Source organism: Adelges cooleyi, unplaced genomic scaffold (genome assembly GCF_023614345.1).
Source record: "Adelges cooleyi isolate 19-005CV unplaced genomic scaffold, UGA_ACOO_1.1 ACOO_flye_CR_arks_rails_tigmint_CR_PRNA_651, whole genome shotgun sequence".
NCBI lineage: Eukaryota > Metazoa > Arthropoda > Insecta > Hemiptera > Adelgidae > Adelges > Adelges cooleyi.
Window position 1 is genome coordinate 12,407,672 of NW_026096352.1, and position 22,560 is coordinate 12,430,231.

The 22,560-nt window shown below is 31.1% G+C and overlaps 1 protein-coding gene across 1 annotated transcript; it reads right to left on the minus strand.

Annotated features, from left to right (window-relative positions):
- Positions 1-974: 974 nt before the first annotated feature.
- Positions 975-21,813, minus strand: LOC126844696 (uncharacterized). The gene is made up of 6 exons (XM_050583074.1): positions 21,722-21,813; positions 15,612-15,977; positions 14,352-14,493; positions 9,054-9,226; positions 6,278-6,301; positions 975-1,161 (listed from the first exon to the last, which is right to left on the minus strand). The coding sequence occupies exons 1-6, from the start codon at positions 21,792-21,794 to the stop codon at positions 1,079-1,081; spliced, it is 861 nt and encodes a 286-aa protein (XP_050439031.1). The 5' UTR covers positions 21,795-21,813; the 3' UTR covers positions 975-1,078.
- Positions 21,814-22,560: the final 747 nt, after the last annotated feature.

A 22,560-nucleotide genomic window follows, 5' to 3' on the forward strand; every position in this document is an offset into this window, starting at 1 on the left:
CTATACAGTACAAATTTTACCACTAACATTTTCTCATGCGTTTTTCATGAATGGAATAATACAAATTTAAACTAATACTAAAATAAATTGTCTAAAAATTGATTACTAAAGTATGACAGTCTTTAAAGAAAATAAACAATCATCTTAGTGTCTTTAAAACGTTAACTTCTGTAAAATATTGTAGTTTGCTGTAGGAAATAAATTTAATTTACCACAATTATCTATCTGTCGAGTAATTAATGTTTAATAATACAAATTATAAATGTATAATTGGAAAAAAGTTAAAAAAAGCATTTAATTGAAAATGTTGATTTTTAATACATATATTATAAAGTCAATGTTATAACACGATTCACGACAGTTGTAGGCAGCTATAATAGACATCATTTTGTTTTTCGTGACTGAAAATCTTAAAACATTTTTAAGAGACAATTAGTTATAATATGATATTATTTCATAAAACAGGGTACATAATGGTTCATAGTTTAAATATCTTAAACTATAATTTACTTATTATCACAATATCTCAACTACTGTTAAAATAAATTTCTATTAAGAAGCCTATTCTATAGGAATCTCTCTATAGGAATTTCTATTAAGGAATATACATAATCGTAAAATAATGATGATAATTTCTTAACGAAAATCATATTATAAAATGTATACTTAACCTAACCTTACGAAATTATTCGTAATCGACTTGAGATTGATTTTTATGTATTTGATATATATTAAAAGAAAACAACTAACTTAATCAGCCCTAACGATTATCAGCGTTGTAAGTATACAGGTAGTACAATTATCGGAGTTGTACAAACGTCCTCAAAGACTTACATTAACTATATTATGGCTGATTTGCTTATATATATATATATATATATATATTATATATATTGGCTTACTTTTAAGTTTAAACAGAAGAGTGGTAGTTTCTCAATAACGTTATTGAATTACAAACAAACAATCTGGATAAACTTTAAATAATTTATAAGTTTACTTAAAGTTATTTTTTTAAGTCACAGTATAAGATGTATGTCCATTAGTAAAGAAATAAGATAATTAAATGCTTGTAGACACTTTAAAATAGTGTGAAGTACAGTCTTGCCAATAACATTGTCCAGACGATTGTTTTTGAAAATTGGTTTCTTGATGTGAGGTTTTCTGGAAAAAAATATTACATAAAATTAAAAAATAATTATAACAGTTATTTCATAAATTGTGTACAAGTTTAAAATCATTACTATTAACTAGTCAAAATCGATAAAACCGTATTTTTTTTTATTATTATAAAAACTGTATTGAATTAATTTTAAAAAACTGGTTTGATTTGGACAATTGAATCAGACTAAAAAATCAATTCCAACTGTCGCATCAAATCTGTTAACCACAGCTGTAATAGTAAGTTTAAATTGTTTGATTAGTTTTGATATGTATATGTCTATTGGCTGGGGGTCAATACGAAAATCTGTACGTGTGGCGCGATCTAGCGGTTTTTTTTAAATAAATAAACTGATAAATTATCTGAAGAAATCATAGGTATATACTAATACTAGGTATGAGTCTTTGCCATAATCACCCTAAAATTAGTTAAAGCAGCCGCCATATGCAATGAAGGCACAATCGGTAAACAAACATGAAATTTAGTATATGACCTGTTATTTTTGTTACATATTTTAATTACCTACATTTAAACTGCGTGATGTTTGTATGGGTTATACTGAAGAATTGTTTACATTTGAGAACCTCGTGCATACGCCGTAAGACAATTATCATCCGGAGTAAAAATTGGATAAAAATGTTATACCTCATTCAATTAATTTACATAAAACATGTATACAAATATCAAGAGGCAATAGCAGTGGTAATGGTCATAAGTGGAGTTCTACCTTACACATTAAATCATTGTAACATTTTTAGTACGGAATTATTTTCTTAGTATAAATGTGACCTTAACATTGAAGTATTTTCCATGTACTTTAAGCTTAACATGTGTTGATTTTGTTTGTATAATATTATGTAAATAATACGTATCAAATTGAAAAACAATACGTCTATCCCCTCTAGCCAAATGCGAAATGAAAGCAGTAGAAAAAAAGTAGTTACAGCTACCTACGTACATTTTTTATAAAAATACAGAGTTTATTCAAGCTAAATGATTCGCGTTAAGTCAATCTTATTCCTAGTTTTATTAGCGATATGCAATCTGCGACTCTTAAGTTGTTGTGAAAATGAAGAAGACTCTATGAAAACTCTGCACGGTCTTCTCAACTTTCCAGGATGGGTGCACATAAACCAAGTAAAAGCTAAACATCAAGACAACACGTCATACAAAACTTGCTTGTTTTCTGGAGTAGACTTATCTATGGGAATTGAAGATCCTAATCGTTGTATCAGCGCCCACAATGTTGAAATCAAATGTCGTATGACCATACAATTGCTCGGTTGTGTATATACACATGCTATGCTAAAATTTATAAATTTAATGAAACATATATTGTATATGAGTGGATTTGAAGCGAAACGTGTGAATTATGATCGATGTTTATTCCAGTGTCGTCAGAAAAGGAGGCGCGAAAAGGGTAAAATTACAGATGAAGTATATCACGATGATTTTACACAATTTTGGAAAATTTTCAATTGTGCGTTGAGCCAATTTACAATTATTCAACCAATGATAGAATGTATGTTATGCGCATTGCGTTACATAAGACATTTGTTAAATCCTATAGAAGATGAACTTATTTCTGTGGCTATATATACAATCATAAAAAGTTTACGTAAGTTTAGAATAACAGCTAAGAATATTAGTCAAATGCAAGAGAATTATAACAATGAACACCTCAAACATGACTATAAATTGGTTGGTTTAAACAGCAAAGAGATGAACGTGTTTTTAACTAACGAAAGACGTTTTGTTCTCTTACCCTACACTGAGACATATTGTGTACTCCCTGAAACCTATGATGACATTGACCTTGAATTTAAACTATTTTTGGAAGAACAGTCATATGAAGATATTGAAGTTGAAATTAAAGATCTCGTTAAAAATGTAATCAACACAAACTTTTTAGATTTAGGTTTCAAGCACAAAGAAGAAGAAATGGAGACTACCATCAATATGGAAAACACAGTTGAAAGTTCTGTGATTGAAGAAACACATACGGTCGAATAATAAATAGTTAATCGTTGATTTTTTAGAATTAAAAACGGAAAAAACAATGTTTTCTATATTTGCAACGTTTAGATAAAAATTGATATGTTAAGATGTATAAAATTTGTCTGTTCAGTAGTTATAACGTTATCATAAAAAAAAATGTAAAACTAAAATACCTTATTATACCTATTACAAATGACAGTTAATTACCTATCTTTTTCATTCTTATATAATATTATTTTTATTTAATATTATTATGTGATTGATATTAAAATAATATAATTATCATATCACGTCGTACATAAAATATAAAAATTGTTTTTATTGAATATTTGTTAGAAAACCGACTAAAGTAAAATATTTAAGTAGCAAAATTCAAACTATCACAGTCTGAACCAAGTACAGAAGAAGTTTGCAAAGTTGAAGCCAAAGCAATTATTAAATTTGAATGTAGTTTTATTACAATCAATTGCTTCAGTGCCAATATTGTAATGGTAAAAATCCAGCTCGGTACACATATAAATCAGCATAGTCCGAACCAGCAAAGTAAGAAATTACCAAAGTGGAGTCAACAGATTTGCATCGAATTAAGTTTCTTGTATTTTAATTCGTTAGTTCTATTATAATAGCTGTCTTATAACTTTCACAGATGTGAAAGAATCTATTTTTATGATAGGTACCGACTGCTAATTGTCTTATTTTCTTCAAACGGTATTTATACTTCTATACTAGATGGTCTCTAAGAGTGGTCCAACTCCATTATATTAACTTCTTATATTGTTGGTTTATAAATAAGATTAGAGACTATTGGCTATTTATAGACCCTACTGTCACATGCTAAATAATTATATTAAAATTAGTTTAGATACATTATTCAGTTCTACTAGACCATCATAGTCATAGCGAGTTTTGAAGGCCAAGATTTATCCATTGTTAGAAACTACTAATTAACAATAGGAAGTACAAGCTGTAACTATTAGATACTTAGAATATTCATACTTTTTCAATCACTCTACATTTTTCTGAGAAACTTTTTGGCAGTATAATTTTATTGAGATTCTATTACATAGAAGAATAACACAAGCTTTAGAGGTTTAATCTGTAATAATATTGTCCTGTGGTTTTTGCCATGCCCACTTATGTATTTTTTGCAGTGTACACTATTAACATTTTGTTGGTTATTATTAATAACAAATACACAAATAAACAATTTAAAAATCGGTTTTATCTAACGCAAATACGAGCAGACGAATGAGTAAAAGACTCTTAACGCCATAAATGGACCGTAAGTACTGTTGAGCAGCGAAAAAGCTTTCGCATAAAAGCTTAAGTGACTACCCAGAGTGGTTTAAATTGTTTCAGTTAAAGTAGTCGTACTGTTTATGCAAATGGTGGCCACTAGGAGCGAAACTAAATAATAAAATAAGAAAGAATATTATCTGTGTCTATACACATGTATATAAGTGTGCGTTTGGCTTAATCACAAATAAAATAACAATAAATGACCAGAAAATATTGACTTCTCTCTTCTTTGCGTACCCAGTTTTTTTTAGTTCCGGAATCGTTTAAAGGCGTATGATTACTTGGTTAGCTCGGTAATAACAATTATTATACTCATTCATTCAAATAGGGTTTCCGGAGGGAAGGAAACGAATAGAAAAATAACGGATTCGCCGTGAAGGTAATTCAATTCAGTTAGCAGATAAAACGCTAATTTGATTTCGAAAAGAAGGGGATCACAAAATTTGTTATGTCATCATTTTTGAGTAGGGAAAAACTCAATTACGAATCTAACATCATAACCTAAAGCGAAGCCCTACCGACCAATTTAGCAATTCTCTTACTTTTAATAAGATTTCTCTTGACAAAATATTCAATCAAAATTCAATAAAATTCCTATTCCGAAAAGAGTTTTGATTATAAACGAAAAGAGCACAAAGTTTGACAATTTCATTGAATGCAAATTAAAAAAACATTTCATTACACATAACAAATTTTCTAGCAGCTGTTGTTGATCATGAAAATAATGGAAAGGGAAAAAAATATTATTGCAATAGAGCGTTCAATTTTAAATTTTCGTTCGCGTTGTTTTTATTTATTCAGTTCTGTAGTTTACTCGCATGCACACAGCTAAAGTAGTATTTACTCAATAAGTGTGACGCATGATATTCAAAACCCCTTTATTTGTATAAACATAAAAATCCGTCCTTGTACTATTGAAAGCAGTTGTACCCATTGTCAGTACGACAAACTGCTTCGGGAAATTGTTTCAGACAAGTGCCCGAAACACTTTAAAACACGGACATCGATGAAAACTAATCAAAATTCGAATTGCTTCATTGAATTGGTTAGTACTTGCCAAAGTCAACACGGTATCGCGGTGTAATGAAAAATTTAAAACAGACCGTCGAGGATTTTCGAGTACCTATCGGTTGTTTTTGAAAAAGTATACTTAATCATTGTTGTTGAACTCATGACAACAGAATACGATGCGGTGGTTTGAACAATAGGTTGATTTGTTTAATATAATTTGATAAACGCAGTATTGTATGTGTTTAAACTTTAAAGTGGACAAAAAAAACAAATTTCTGTCGACCGACGAATAGGATTAAATATATTCACGGGGCGGCTTTGATAATTGAGTTTTCAAACAATTACAATATCTTCCAAGTCTGCTGAATCGAACCCGGTAACCGGCAGAGTCGGATGAATTTGTGTAATCGCTCATTGAAAAGCCAAACGGCAGTAAATCATCATCGCGAACCCAATGTAATTTACGGTTACTATTGTTTGATGCGATCACACCGAAGTGCCATTAATTAAACGCCGAGGATTACAAAGTTTTTCTCCGCATTCGCGGTTCCCTGTCTGAAGATAAAAAGGGAAATGTAATTATCTTTACAAAGTCATAGCAAACGAACGGATTGATGAAAATTTAAAATTCAAACGCTAAAAATGTTGAAAAACTAATTATCAGCTTCTATTATACATCCTATTATTTAACTTGGCTATCGTTTTACTTATGTTTCACCAAAAGGCTACAAAAGTAACGTTGACGAAACGCGAGGCACATTATTGTACTAAGATTAATTTAAATGATTTGATTTATTTGTAGATACTTACCCACTTGAAGACTCTCAGAATTTCCTGAAAAAAAACAAACAAAGAAGTCATTAAAATTTTCAAAAGTCATTGTCATTAATCATTATTACTATGTAGTTAATTTTGTATATTGATATATTGATTGCTTATTATAATAGATAGGAGAGAAAAAAAAGTAGATATATTTTTTATGAATAAAAATAAAGTTTTTTTTGAAAATGTTATTTTAATACTGCCAGAAAGGTTAGGTATAGTGCATGTATTGATTAGTTATAGTGATTAGACTCTTCACCCTACAATCAATCAAATAAATACTTGATTCCTATATGTCAACTATTTTAATTTGATCTATTGATAAGGATTGGAGGTAATTTCAGAAATTATAATTTTAAATGTTTCATGCTCTTGTTTGCCACATTTTTAAAACGTTTAAAGAAGATTCAAACTGACTAAAATATTATACAGGTATAAAAATCTCGTAGAGTTAAAAAAAATAGCAAATTTGGTATTGCCATTGGTATTGTAAAAAAAAACTCTTAATGTTTAGATTTCAAAGGTTGAGAGATTTGAAAATAATGACTCTGGCAAAACTTTATAGTGGTCCGAATCTCATTAGGTCGTGAAGCGATGCACAGAAATTAAACGTACTGCTTGAACTGTTTGCTAACCATTTACTGTGCCATTTTCCCGACGGACCTTTAACTTGTTCCAGACATATATTATTGTGTAGCTTATCTCTACAGTTTATGTAAAAAGCTACATGAAACCGATGACGTCCGACGAAACTGAACTTGATGTAACCTAATAAAACTCTAGTTCTTCGCTTGTGACATTGTTTTTTTATAATCAAATTTCAAAACATAATATAAAGCACAAGAGGAAAAAGTAGAGATCACGATAAATGGAAAAAGATCATCGTTGAAATTATAAAAGACAGTAAAAATAAGAATAACAATTTAGGACTTAGCGGGTGCTAGATCCCAAATATTTGAGACTGTTGCAAAAACAATAAATTTATAAGGTAGTATACAAAATACGTATCACACAAACATTTAACATTTATATTAAAACGTTTTTTTTTCAAATGTAATAGACCGTCCTTTAAATGCATCGCCCAAATAAAAGAGTCTATAGAAAATAATAATAATATATTTTTTTAAGTTGTTTAAATAAACTGAAATTAACGATCAAACCTATAGAAAAGCATAAACTCTCCTGTTGTTATTCTTGTAATAAATCAAAATTCAATCAACCTTCGTATGATGTTTTCCAAATAAAAGTAGTGTTACGTTTCAGTACAGTCAATTAGGTAGTACTGATGAAGCTGACAACTCACCGTGCCAACGCAAATAGTATTAATTTGTAATTTAGATAGCAACTTTGAAGAAAGGAAATTAAATAGATACAATGGTTATCTGCGCAGGAAAGAACATTATTACTTATTATGTTACAAGCTCTTTTTATTTGATCTGTCTTTACTGGTCTTTGGTTTCAATTATTAACGTTTCAGCCGTTTGAAATGAAATTATGCAAAACGTTCATTATTATAATATAGCAAAATTTTAAGCCGTCAAAGGAGATGAAAAATAATAATGGTGTTATTCCTCAAAACTTTCCATCGAAGAATTATTTTAGGAAATGCTTATTATTATGCAATTGATATTAAATTATTTTCGAATTTATGGAAATAGTGTCCATACTTATAATTGGACTTTAGTAAGAACTCTTTCACAGACATTCCAAGAAACTTTTTAAAATACTTTTCACTCGCAGATGTTTATACTTTAGATAAAAAACGTCTTCGGCCGGCGTTTTACAAATATTCAACACAAAAGGATTTTTTTTTTGCAATAAGCAAATTTTGGTTAATACATTTTCAAACAAATAGTTCCCAAGAAAACTCTGCCGTAGTTAAAATAAGAAAGTTCATCTAGAATGTTTAAAAATGTATGTAATTAAAAAGTTTAAATTTACCAAGAAATGGAGTTCTGACTATAAAATGTCCACTCTATGTGTAGAAAACATATTTTTATCGAGATGGCAGTATTGCGTTTGGGTATTGGATCAGTTTGCATTTGATTTAACATTAGTCCTGACACCCTTTATTCGACTTTTTTATGTAATTTTTTAAAACTTTTTTAACATTCAGTCTCCAGAATTGGATTATGACAATTGACAGCGATTTAAAATACTAAATTGCTTACATTTATCATCAGAAAAGTGTTATCCAATAATATATTATTTGCCATTGATTTTACAGTAATACAATTTATTGGAAACATATAAAAACCTATTTACATTTAACATATTTTTTTTTTTTTGGTGGGTTGGTGTCATTAACGCCAGTTTGAGATTGAAAACTATTACATTTTGCATTCTCTAATGGTCTACAAAAATAATAATATGTACCTATAATGTGTATGACAAACACTCAGGGCTAAGACTTGAGTATAATGTACGGAACTGACTAATGTATAGTGTACTTTTTGGTATTTTCCGATTACAGATATAAACTAAACATAGATATGAACTTTCTTGTAACTCTGCGATAATTTTAGTAGATAATAACACCGAAATTAAACTTAAAACGGAACAACATAAATAACAACTTAATCGCATGGTACACTTAATACAATCTAAGACGTGGGTTTTTTAAAACGATAGCATTCTGAAATTTTTTTGTTATTCTAAAACATACATTTTTTAAGACTCGGTTTTCTGAAAACCGACGATCTAAAACATGCATCCAAGTCTTGCGCATTGTATCTGTATGAATTCTTAACGGGGTTGTACTTACCGGGGTTGTAAAAGAATTTCTTGGCGTTCCTGTATGGCGTGTAAGGTATTTCGAGCTCGCAGTAAAACATGGTCTTGGACGGCAATTGTGTCTCGGGAATCATAGTGTACACCGTGATGTAGTAGGCACCTTTGATTTGGTAGTCGACTTGATCGATCATCAGGGAGTCGTTTCTGCGAAAACAACAAACAAGCGACTGCGTACAGTGATATTATTTTTATCTCAGTACAGAGTGTAACATTAGAAATTCCTCCAGCCACCACCCAGTAAAATACAGTATTAGTACTGCAGTAAAATACAACATTCGTTTTTTTAAGTAAGACAATTTTTTTAAAAATTCAACGTGGAATGAATATTGCAAAAGTATTTCTAATTAATACTAATAAGTAAATGTGCTTTAAGTGTTAGTGGTTCTTACATTAGCCCTCTTAATTTTTTTATTATAATTCACTTTTTTTAAAAATTGAATAAAAACTAGGCACTGAAAAACTGTTTTACCGTAAAAACCATCTATTTATCCGTGTTTTACATTTTACCACTAGATGTCGGATCCTATACGGCTTTAAACAATTTGACCACCGTGTACATTGATAAATTAATGGAAAATAATTACTTTTATATTTTTTTTTTTTATAAAATAACCAGTGTAACCACTTGCATGTGATTTTCCCCTCATTTTCGAAAAGATAATATTCGAAAACAAAAATGATAAAGACATTAAAATAGTCCAGATGTAATTCTTGTTCTTGTATGTATATGTATGTATATAAGTATTTCGTCTACTATAAACTACCAGGTTTGTTTCTATCTGTGTATTAGCAAAAAATATGTTTTATTTGCTAGGTAGTTGTAAATAATTCTTAAGTTTTTTACAATTTTAGAACGAATGAGGCGGAAACACTTAAATTTTTTGTGATTCACCTCAAATCTCTCCGGTGCCTCCTATTTTTACTAAAAGAAAAACTATTTGTGATTTCCTATCTCAAAACTCTCCAGTTACTCACACTATTCTTAAAAAAAAAAAAATAATACAAAAACCTATTTCTTATCAAAAGCTTCTAAAGGACCAAGAACATTTAAGAAATACAAATTTGACCTTTCGGTCCTAATTTTCCTATTGATTTAGAATTTCTTTTAGCAATATTTCAAAAATTGTTTGACAATAAGTTATTTGGACTTATAAAAATTCTGACTGAGTTGTATGCTTTACAAAATAATAAAAATACAACAGTACCAACAGAAGAAGTAAAAACATTTTTTGGCATACTCATTATAATGGGGTTTCACAAATTACCAACACTTGGTTTTACTGGTCAAACGATTCTAACTTTTATGTAGATAGAATATCCAATATTATGTCACTAAAAAGATTTTACACATTTTAGGATTTCTACACGTAAATTACAACATGAAAATGTCTACAAGAAGAAAACAAAATTATCATAAATTGTACAAAGTTAGGAGATTATACATCTAGAATACAGCCTGGTATAATGCCAAAACTTATAAACAGAAAATTTACCAAAGAAAACGGAAAAGTTATAGAAAACTGATTTTTACAAAATTCAGAACATAGGAGACCACCAACTAACAAAAAGAACGTGCCGCAGATGTACATATTGTCGTGTAAAAATCTAAACCCAATAGGTCTAGTATAATTTGTAAAAAAATGTGAAGCAGCTTTATGTTTAAAAAATGACCCCCCTAAGACCCCCTTCAGAGGTAGGGGTGCTTTCAAATCATTAATTTATCTTTTTACAAAACACCTTAATTGAAAAAAGTTTACATAATATGTTTTAGACCATCTAATTATTATGTCATTTAAAGGGTTAAACTGTAATACCCGTTTTCACTTGCACCAATTGTTAAGTTTTGACATTCTATTTTAAAATATCCTTAAAATGACAGCATAACCGTGACAATGTGTGTCGTTGTGTCATTGCACTTACACATGTCCACAAAATTGTCCAGTTAACTTTAAAATATACCTACTTCAAGGAATCATTTTTTTATTATTAAATTAAATAATTGCATATAATTAATCAAACACAGCGTTAATAATTGTATAATAAATTCTTAATACGAATGGGTCATTTTAAATAATCATTATTATACATTATACACAAACAATATCTGTTATATTATTATATGCCATGTTATCGCAAAAGTGTAAAAATGGTTGGAATGAAAATCCAAAAAATTATCAAATTAATTAATTGCATTATAAAAATTGATATGATATAAACGAAATACATCATAAATACTGTTTTTATAATATTGCTATTTATAGTTTCATATATTTATAAACACCATTTCAAGTAGAACGCTTTAACTACAAGCTTTTAGCAACTTTTAAGCGTCTTAATAAAAACTTTATTTTTAATTAAATACGACGGTACGCCAATTTAAAATCATTTTACAACTAAGTTAAAAAGTTTTTAGAAAGGGAGCTCTTCACTATTCACTAATTTTACTGCTCTCAAATTTACAAATTAAAATAAGCTAAACAAAATTAACTCGTTTAGGGTTTTGAAAAGTTAATTACTTTACCTTCGTTAAATAACCGACAGCACTTCGCTTACCATTGAAGGCTAATTTCACTTTTGTTACAAATAATTATAACAGTGTTTATTTGTAATGAATGTCACAAAACAATAATTCATTCCAATTATTGAAAATTGAACATAACATCTAATTTCAAAACAGTTAAATCTAAGAAACGTGTTGACACCCCTTCTACTATAAGTCTTACACTAATAAAGGAAATGTGACTAAGAAAACCAATGTTGAGGAATTTAGATTACATTTTCAATGAAATTAAGATAGATGACAAGTTTGTGTTTCCACAGGAATATCATTATTACTTGTAGTTGATAAACTTATAGGTTGCAGACAACATTTTTTGTGCAAATTAATTAGTTAACTTATAATTAAATAAATATTTTAAATAATTTATAAAAATACATTTTCATGTTTCTGTATTCTTTATAGAATATTCAAGCGTGTCTTAAAAAGTTTGGACCGGGTGATTTTCCATTAAAATAAAATTACTTTAGCCAATTTGTGTTTGTTTTATATACGTAATCGATTTGATAATACACAGGTGTGATAAGCACCTACTTACTTTTGGGAAATGAGACATGTGTTATTTATAACAATAGATAACTGATGTTGTCCTTAGCTTTAACACTTAAACATTTGTACGCAAACCCTTCTCGTTAAAATTATAATATTCCTTATTTCTCTAACGCTTTTAAATTCTGATAGTAGTTATCAACTCTGTATAAAACTGTATAATTCAAAAACATAGAAACGATTTAATATGAAAATTTAAGTGTTTCGGTTTCTATTCTAAAATCGTTTTGAGTAGACAGGTAGATATGGCAGTGCTGTCATGTACGTTACACGGTATTTGTGTCTGGGTGTATGCGAGGGTATATACTTGGGTGTATACTTGCATAGTAAAAGCTCTAATACATTAGTTTCAAATAGGGTTTGCTCTCCTTCCATATCCGTCGAAGTAATCCTCTATCACGGTACGACTCGGTGGATTCGATCACTGATTGTTTCACAAGGCGACGTTGTCGTCAAGTGTTTGCAGTCAATCGTATGACCGTCCGTCTTGCACTTTAGATTTATCGCTTCACGGCTCTTGGAAAAGTCCTGACTTTTCCACTTTTCGGCGACAATTTTTCCAGCCGGAAAACGTCAAGCCGGCAAAGGGCAGGGCAGGATCGTTTCGCATGTGTTCTGAATCGATTGCCACCAGCAAATTTATCGTTTTTAAGCACATCTCACCCAGTAAGCCTCTGAAAAACTCGAACCAATAATTCACCGGATCGTCAAAGCGAACAAAAGCTGTGCCATTGAGCATACCTCGTTCTGAAATAATTACACTTTGTCACGGCCTGCTGTAACTTTTTGAGAAAAAGTCAAAGTGCTTCCCAGCTGTTTGCGATCAAAAACATTACTCGACCGATTCTTTATAACTTGTTATTTGAGCTTAATTTACTATGGCTTTTAAAACATTTTCCTGTTTCAAGTTTTTGATTTTTTTATGTACATTTTTTTGATAAATTAACGACATTTGCTCGCAATCAATACAACAAAATACCAGTCACCTCCGGGCAAAACTACATAATCGCACTTAAAATTCCTTGAAGTGACCGCTATTATATTCACATGTAATATATCTACTATAAACCATTGTAGATTCAACATTACCATCGGAGTATTGGTATTGGGTTAAAAACATTACTATTGTAAAAATAATCGGTTAGGTTACTTCTGTATTTTGTCAAGAATACGAATTAGTTTGATGTTGTATTAGATAAAAACATTGTATCTGCAAAAATGCATTAATAGTTGTCAACTAATGTTTAACTAAATGTCTAGTTTAACTTATTGTCAACTAATATTATTAGCATGCTTCTAAATTAAATTTTACGATTGTTAATATTATAATTATTACCTTAACTATGCATGGTGAATGAATCTGACAATATTTAAACCCCTGTTTTTACCCCCCTCCTAACTTAGATTTTTTGATAGTTACTTTTGAAACTTAAATGGTAACGTATATATTTTATTACCTTTTTAAATAGAGAATAATGTATTACAAATTTTGACTGGTAAATAACCAGTTTCGGATAACTATTTTTGAAGTTATAAGAGTTTTAAAGTTAGGATGGGAGGGGAAGTGCGGTTGGGAAATGCGCGCATATAAAAATAAAACTACACTCCACTTCCCCTCTCATCCTAACTTTTAAACTCTTATAACTTCAAAAATAGTTATCCGAGTTTGGTTACCGACCAGTCGAAATTTGTAATACATTATTCTCAATTTAAAAAGGTAATAAAATTTACACGTCACTGTTTAAGTTTCAAAAGTTGCTATCAAAAAATCTAAGTTGGGAGGGGGGTAAAAATAAAAAAAATTGTGAAAAATTGAGATCCCATTAAATAAAAACAATATAAAAAAAAAATTCAATTATTAATTAAACCCAGTGAGATATTGACTGGTTCATAATAAAAGAATCACCCTGTACATGATTAGATTAAGTAAGATTTTTAAATAATGTCGTTTTGTTTCTAGGTTAAGTATTATGTATAAACTCATCATTTGACTAAATTACAAGTGATTTGAACAGTGACAAACAAAGCACTGTCTACAATCGATGACTCTTTACAGTTGGGTAATTACTTTAACAGGCTAAATCAAAGGCTTTAAGCAGCTGTTATCGACCAGTGGGTAAATTTTGAGTATAACAAATTATTGTAAGTTTGAGAGTCGCTTACCTGGGTTTTCCGTCTTCACCCTCGATGACTCTGAACAGGCGCAAAACGGGCATCGGGAACACTGCGTCTGCGGAACAGGAAATGTTAACTTTGGACGGTCTGTTAGAAATGGATCGATACAACTGCATATTCTTGTCGGCGGCTGTACAAAAAAAAAAAAAAAATCGTCAATTGTATTATAATAAAATATTTACATATTTTGATATTTCCTTCTTTATTTGTAATCCACCCTCCCCATTCCTTCTGTGGAGACGTCAGTGATACATCATCGGGTTTTTCCTATACAACGTGACGTCGACGGCCGTGTATATATTACATACGACACCGGTCAATCAACATGTTTTTCGACGACAGTGGCACGAGGGAGTGGTGTACATAATATTATATAGCAATACCGTGTACAATGTTTTTTACATATTATTTTTGCCATATCGCCTAGCACGTGTGTGTCGACGGTTATCCGTCTATGTCCGAAACGGCTGGGTAGAGAAGAAATGGCAGGGGGTGGGTGAAGAAGGGAAAGAATATTGTCACCCTTTATACACAGACACCCGTGCTGGCGACTAAATGTATCAAGCAAATGCTGATCGTTGAGCCGTCAAAAAGACAATCAATCAATCTAATACCGCCCGGTTCGTGATGTTTACGCCTGTAATCGAAAACAGCTTTGTGACACCAAGTGAATGATACGTGACCACCCCCCCCCCCTCCATTTTACCCGCCCTTAATCGAGGAAAACCTCGTGGAGCCACGTGTAGGAATTGCCGCCGACGATCCATTGTACGGGATTTAATTGGGTTTGGATTCCTGCAATGCCACAACGTTTACCTATTATGCAATCAATTATTCCGGCTAAGATTCGTCTAAAACTGACTTTCCAAGTGTCGTATCACCCCTGCATTACCCATGGTAAACGTCAAGAACCTTTTCGTGGATTGTTGTCAACGGATAGGCTGACAATATCTTCCGTCGTCAGCCACCTTCGAGAAACTACTTAAGCGAATAGAACTATTTGACTTAACACTTAATTTCAGAGAAACCGCCAATCTGCAGTCACTCCAACATTTAGCATAACATTCAAGATAGACCTAAACAGCACCGAGAAATTTCTGAGGTAATCAGAATCCCACATTTGAATTTAATTACTAAAATATGCACAAGAGACAACAGTGTGGCAGTACTATTGGCTTCTCGTAGTATTCCATTATTAACCCGTTATCAAATCGAATCACATGTTGGTCATAGTTGTTCATAGCTTACCGTATACAATCATTCTCTTGAACATGAAATCTTCGTCTTTGTACGTGGACACGACGCACTTGAAGTTGCCAGTGAGTTCGATGGTAGGCTGGATGATATACAAGGCTCGGTGTTTGGTCAACGGGTTGTTAGTGACCGCGTAGTCGAGCTGTATACGTTTGCGGAGTGGACCCAAGCTCCGTGGTGCCTGATCGGGTATCCACTGGTAAGAAGGAGTAGGGCTATCGTTGAAGTACCAAGTGATCACTAAGCCGGCCGTTTCGTTTTCTTTGATGTTGTACATGCAATCCAAAACAACACCCTTCGTACCGTTTGGCACAGTGCTCGGTACTCGCAACTCAGTTATTGCCACGCTCTCAGCGGCCACTGCACATACATAAAAAACACATGACAGTTAAATAATTTTCTATATTAAACTGTTGGGAAAACAACAATAGTTTTCTCCTAGTTCTGCTTTCGTCCGATTTTGAACATACAAATAATCAGTGGAAATTGTCTGCAAGTGTTTTGGCCTGGCTACGTTTCTCTGTTCACATTAAACAGTTCTACGTGATTTATTATTGTGATATTTCTTAGAAATATTTCTCTTTTATTGAATAATTATTCATTACCCTACAAAAAAAAAGGGTATTTGCCGGTTCATGTCACAACCGGTAAACGACTCATAAAAATATATTAAGATATTGTGTTAGATGCAATATTTGATCAGAGCATTGCAATACGGATATATTATTATGAGTAGTCTAAGTATCACATGTACATTATAAAAATTGACTTTTTATTTTAAACTATCGCGAATATATATAGTTTTTAATTCAAATACATCTTTACAAGCCAATAATCCTAGTTTTCTATAAATGTGAATTTTTCACAGTTGAAAACTATAATAATTTTTTAATATATTATTCGAGCGTTATTAATCATTCTAGTTTAAACTTATGATATTTTCGAAGAATGCTAAAGTGTGCAATTGAAATATTTGTATTTAGTTAAACTTATTTTATTCGTCAAAATTGTATCATGCTTTCCAAACGTTGATATACAAGATTGCATACAAGTTCATCAGGTCGATGGTCGAAGTTGTAATATAACATAGTAGTTTTTTGTACATAATTAATTAATGATATTAATTTATTGATCATACTTTTGTGCAACCCGACAGTAATCTACGTAATTTGTATCCTGTACTTAAGTCACTATTGTTAGATGGCATTTTTATAGTTTTCGCAACGTCCAATCTCCCATTTGTAAACTATTCATTCCTAACTGTGTCTATAATTTAATAACTCTAAATCATTTGCACGTGAAATGTTACTTTTCCTTTATTTTTTGAACTAATATCATAAACTCAGTTTTAGTTATCATTGCCAGCCTAGACAAATTTTAACAAATAATAAACAAAATATCAAATTAGTAAATGATTACATTGTTAGCTTCTAATATGTGTGTCTCACATATAGTGCCATATTAAGATTGAGCAATGTAAATGAAAAAATTATAATTACATAGCCTACACTAACTAATTAAAAACTAATAATATTCTAAAAAGGATAATTACAGCTTTACCAAGTTAAATATTTTGACCGTCAGCAGTTTATTTATTGTTATTGTCAGCAGTTTTGTGTAAACATCAGCGGACTTTAGTGCAAACTAAATAATGTTATTTTTTACAATTAACCAATTTTGAAAAATATCGTAACATAGAGTCTCTTGTTATACTTTGATGTTCTTTGAACGAGAACCACGTTAAAATATTATTATAATAGCAAAATATCCTAACAAATTACACTGTCCGACTGTTGTTGTTGTTGTTTGTAGGCAAACCACGTGAAACGCTCATTTATTTTAGTAACGGGTGAATAGTGTTGGCGGTTACATATAAGTTGATGGCTTAAGGACTCAAAACGTCAAGCGGAAGGCGTAAAGAATTCTCCAATAATAAATTTACCCGGAGACGGGATAGACAGCGACAGGAAAATAAAGCTCAATGTGCGTTTGCAACCGTCGCCGTCAAATACTCTTAGATCTATTACACGCTCTTGAGTTTTTCTACGGGTTTTTAACACTACACAATATTATATTTGAAATTTTTCATGTAGCAAAATTGACAGCGGCATATTATGTGTAAAACTATCTTAAGGAGATGGCAAGTTTAGAGACGTAAAACCGATAAACGATCAAAATCCAGCTATTTATTTAACACGCTCAATTTTGGTAAGATCGAGGAGGTTAACTTTTATAACATTTCGCCGTAGACCAATTAAAAAATATTATTAAGCTGAATTAAAAACGGACGACTTTAGCTCCTCGGTGGGTTTTTCTTCCGGCATGGACCAACGCGCATCGATAATGGATTGCCGTCACCAGGGACAAAACGGTACGAGTTAGGGATGGTAAACTTCACAGCGATTGATGTTGACCTCTCTAGATACCCCAAAGTCGTTTAATTAAGCACGTGCTGGCCAACTGTGTTATCCCCACGGTCCAATACACGCGAGGTCCGATGTTGGCTTCGCCAGACCGAATTACGTTGGACGCGGCAAAGGCGGTACACGTGCCTAAGTATAATATTTTTTGAAAATCCGTTAAACGACACGTATAACTAACACACACAACGACGAACAAGTTTTTAAAGAATTTCTATACGTTTTCTCGGAGAGACGATCGATGGATATTGTTTTGTAATGAATTTAGGCTTCGACCAGGCACGTAGCACAGTTGTTAAGTTACCAGCCCTGAAGTTTTATGAAAAATAATTACCGGGAATCTTTAAACTGATTCACATTATTTTTTTTTTTCTAGTCTCGAAATGTGTTAACTTTACTTTGAAGGGTAGTTGATTTGCACTATGGTTTTCATTTGTTTAACTGCTCATACAGGGTCCGTCAGAACAAACGCATGTTTTTTAAAATGATGCTACGCCAAAAGTAATTGCAGTAAAAAATAATTTATTATATCAAAAAATGCAGATACATATTATGCAGTTTTTTTATACGTAACAAAATTTAGGTTCTGAAAATGCGTTTTTTTACACTCAGTTTATATCACTCACACAACTAGTTTAATATAAAATTAATTATTAGCTATTTAGTAATTTCAACATATTATTGACGGAACAATGACTAAAAATACCCTCGATCTCACACATATTAATACCGCACAGCCATATTAGATATTTTTTTACCCTCTTACACTTGTACACTGGTATGTATTTCCAAAAATGTATCTCACTACGTTCATTTGTTGTGTTTATCGCTCACCCCACAAGAATTCATGTCATTCTACACGTTGGCCAAGACATCTCATTTCCGTTTTGTCGGTTTTCCAATAGTTGTGGTTTCAACATATTCTTAAAATATGTATTGTGAGAACCATATAAGGAAAAAAACAATTATTTATCTTTCCCGCCAAACCTCAAGTCACTAGTAAACTAATAAATTTTTCCATTATATTGAATTGGACAGATAAGTCGTATTAAACATTATACAATGAACCTTCTCTAAGCTTTAGTATAACAGATGCCTAAAGTAAACCAGCAATATAAGAGTTATTATTATGCAAGCAATAGGATTTCTAAAAATATTCACTTTCAAGAATTATTTCAAATGTATCTGTAAGATATAATGGTTGAATGGAAATCATTTTGAAATTTTGGTAGTTGAAAAAAACTGCAAGCGCAACTTTAAAATGAAATATTCGTTGTACAATTGCAGGTATTTTTTGAAAAAAAAATTCTTTTCGGATTGCATATAGTATTCAGAGTAATATAACATTCATAGTAAACGCATGAAAAATCTAAAATAACTACTTTGGTTTTATTTACAATTCTATAAATATTACATTTGGGTTACAAGAGATGTATATTAAATTTTAATATAATTTTAAAAGTCCTATAGCTATACAAAGTATCGCATACTTTATGATTCTGGTATTCTTGAATTTTTTATTCGAAAACACTCAAAGAAATTATCCAAAAAGGTTAGCTATATTCTTAAAAATGAAAAACACTTAAGTGAGCAATATTTACCCTCGTGTTTTTCCTATTTATTATTTGACTCGTGCAAAAAAAAATAACTATTGATACCGAACTTGTGCACTTACTTCGGTGAGCAATGATTCGGTAGATTTTATTTTTGGATGAACGTTTTTAGTTATTTCAATTTACCCTTATTCAATTTACAGCGAATAGCTTTTAATATCAATATTTACTTAAACGGGAATGGAACTTGAATAATTTAACTAAATGTCTGAGCGTGTAGATAAACAGCATTTATACAATATTGTTCCTCGAAACGCTCAGGTCTAAAACGTGTGGAGCTACTTGTGTGCCGCCATAGCTGTTCTTAACCTTAACCTCGGATCCTCGTTTCATGCATTTTTAAATTTCATCGACGTCAACCTATTCGTGGTTCCAAATTCGGGTCATCATTAATAAATCAAAAGCAAAACGGACTTTAAGTATTGGAGTACTTCAAAGAGTTCGGTTTGGTTAAGCCACAAATTCTGATCGCTGTTTATTTCTTCGTGTAGAAATGACAGATTAAATATGAAAACATGTATATCGAATCCAATGATTTTGCTATTATAATTTCAACTGAGCAAACTAAACTAGCATACGATTTTTCGGCTTTTAAACTGTTATAATGTCACAATCATAAATTCTTACAAAGTATTCGTGAACAACATACGAATGTAATAAGTCATGCACACACTCACACTTGTTTCGTATAAACGCAAATTAACATTGAATCATTTTTGAATTACATTTACGACCTAGGCAACAGAATGGCTAAATAATATATACCCCTCGTCGACCCTCGTCCCTTGAGGTTTCGCTTGACGTTACCAACCCTTCGCAGGAGCACAAACAAACAAAAAATAATAATAACAAAAAGAACTTAACTACTTGTTTTGCAATGTGAATAATCGCGAGTCCTTAATCTTACTCGGAAAAATAAATATTCGAACATTTTTAAGAGCTGTTTAACGATTAAGTTTTGAGAGAATAAATTATTTGCATACTGTCGTATACGGTATTAACTCGATACGCTCAATTCACACTAAGTAATACTTGTGTTTTTCTTTTACACAGCATTATCCTACGCTATAGCCAATAGGTTTGTGCACAATGTTAATATGTAAATACGTTTGGGTTAAACTACATAACAGAATACCTCCAATGTAAATGCATTTTAATTATATCAGTTTAAATGTTTTTTTAACTAAAACAAAACTACGTATTAAAACCGCTAATTTTTTGAGGCTTCCGTAATGGCAACACTTATTAAAGATAATATTTGTGCACTTCACAACACAAAATCGTTTCAATGTATTATCCAACGACATAGGAGACATTCTTTCAATGCAAATTTCATTCGATATTTAAATTATATATATATATATATATATGTGTGTGTGTGTATATGTGAAAGCCTTTTAATATTAAAGTTACTGCATTATATAATGGACGTGAATAATGCAAAAGTACATAATATTTACTATAATATTTTTAAATACTTTAAAAATGGTCAACAGCATTATATAAAAGTCACATTGTAATTGACTATCAACTTTGTTTTTTTCAAATACAAACACACATTTTTAAGTCAATAACTGGGTAGTAAAAACTTAAATTTTGAAATTATCGCTTGAATTTTTTATTTTAAATAATCGGTTTGTCACTTATGACTTTGTAAAGATTAGATTTAAGATTAAATAATATTTGTTAAGTGAGTTCCCATTAAATAATAATATTCACCCCCGTCGATACCACTGTCACCTCTAATCAGACATAAATAAAACTCATTATGATTTTTTTTTAATAAATGGATAAGCGAATCTTTACCAACTTGCTTTGTGATAACAAGACAATCGGTTCTTATATGCCTATTCAAATACAGTGGCAGCTATTAGTATTAGTAATAACGAAAGAATATTGACAAGTTTAAAGAAAAATGAAAAATCTTTACCGAGTCATAGCAAACAAACACATTAATGAAAACTAAAAAGTCAAACGCTAAAAATGTTTAAAAATTGTTGTCTACATATTATTTATGGAATCAAAAAAATATGTCCCCATGTGTTTAATATTGGTCGAATGTTATACTTACAGTTGGCGGTGAATAACGCGTACGAGTAGAACAGACAATAAAACGTGCGAGGGCATTCGGAATCACGAACCATTTTTACTTTTTGTTATGTGTACTTAGATAAATACTAAAAAAAAAAAAAAGACAGCCCAACTATAGTGGACAAGTCGACTTAGTGGTCGCCATCGGATGTGTGGTGTACAGCATGCAGTCAGTTGAAGAATGATCCGCCGCGCCGGTATTGGTGTTGCCGCCACCGCTTACTTGGGGTAACGCCACCGTCGGTTAGGCCGGGGGGTGAAAAGCATTGGAAATGCTCTTTCATCCCCTTAAACGATCCAGCGCCACGATTGGATGCACAGCCGTACTTTTCTTGTCGTTGACTAAGAAAACATTTATCATTAATAAACATCCGTCGCACGTCAAGTCGAATCAAATCGAATGACTAGAAAACATAAAAAAAAAATTCAGGGGACTGTGAACAAATTTACAAGATAAAAATTATCTACTAACCGGTAACGGTCTTCATTTGTTACTGACAGCACATTTAAGTCTGCCCTTAATGTCTTAAATGTTACTACCTCAGACAAATTGAATGAATCTGTGTTAAATTAAATCAGATTATCTTATAAGTTTTGTACATTGCAACTATTAACTGTGACCCAGCACACTAGATTAATTTCAAGTTTTTATTAAGTAAAAATAAAAATCTCTACAGTTTTCTGGTAAATAGTGTTCTAGATTTCCCAATAATTTATATTACAAGTGTGAATACACTTTTATATTGTTATTATCTTTTGATTTAAAAATGCCAATCTAGCGAGGCTGATATAAGGGAAGCTATGGGGCTGAAGTCCCTT

Excerpts from the sequence above, each read along its gene's own strand:
- LOC126844696 (XM_050583074.1), bottom strand. The coding sequence starts at position 21,794 with ATGGTTCGTGATTCCGAATGCCCTCGCACGTTTTATTGTCTGTTCTAC. Across the intron at positions 14,494-15,611 it reads CAAGAGAATGATTGTATACG|CCGCCGACAAGAATATGCAG; the intron begins GTAAGCTATGAA and ends TTTTTTGTACAG. Across the intron at positions 9,227-14,351 it reads GGTGAAGACGGAAAACCCAG|AAACGACTCCCTGATGATCG; the intron begins GTAAGCGACTCT and ends TTGTTTTCGCAG.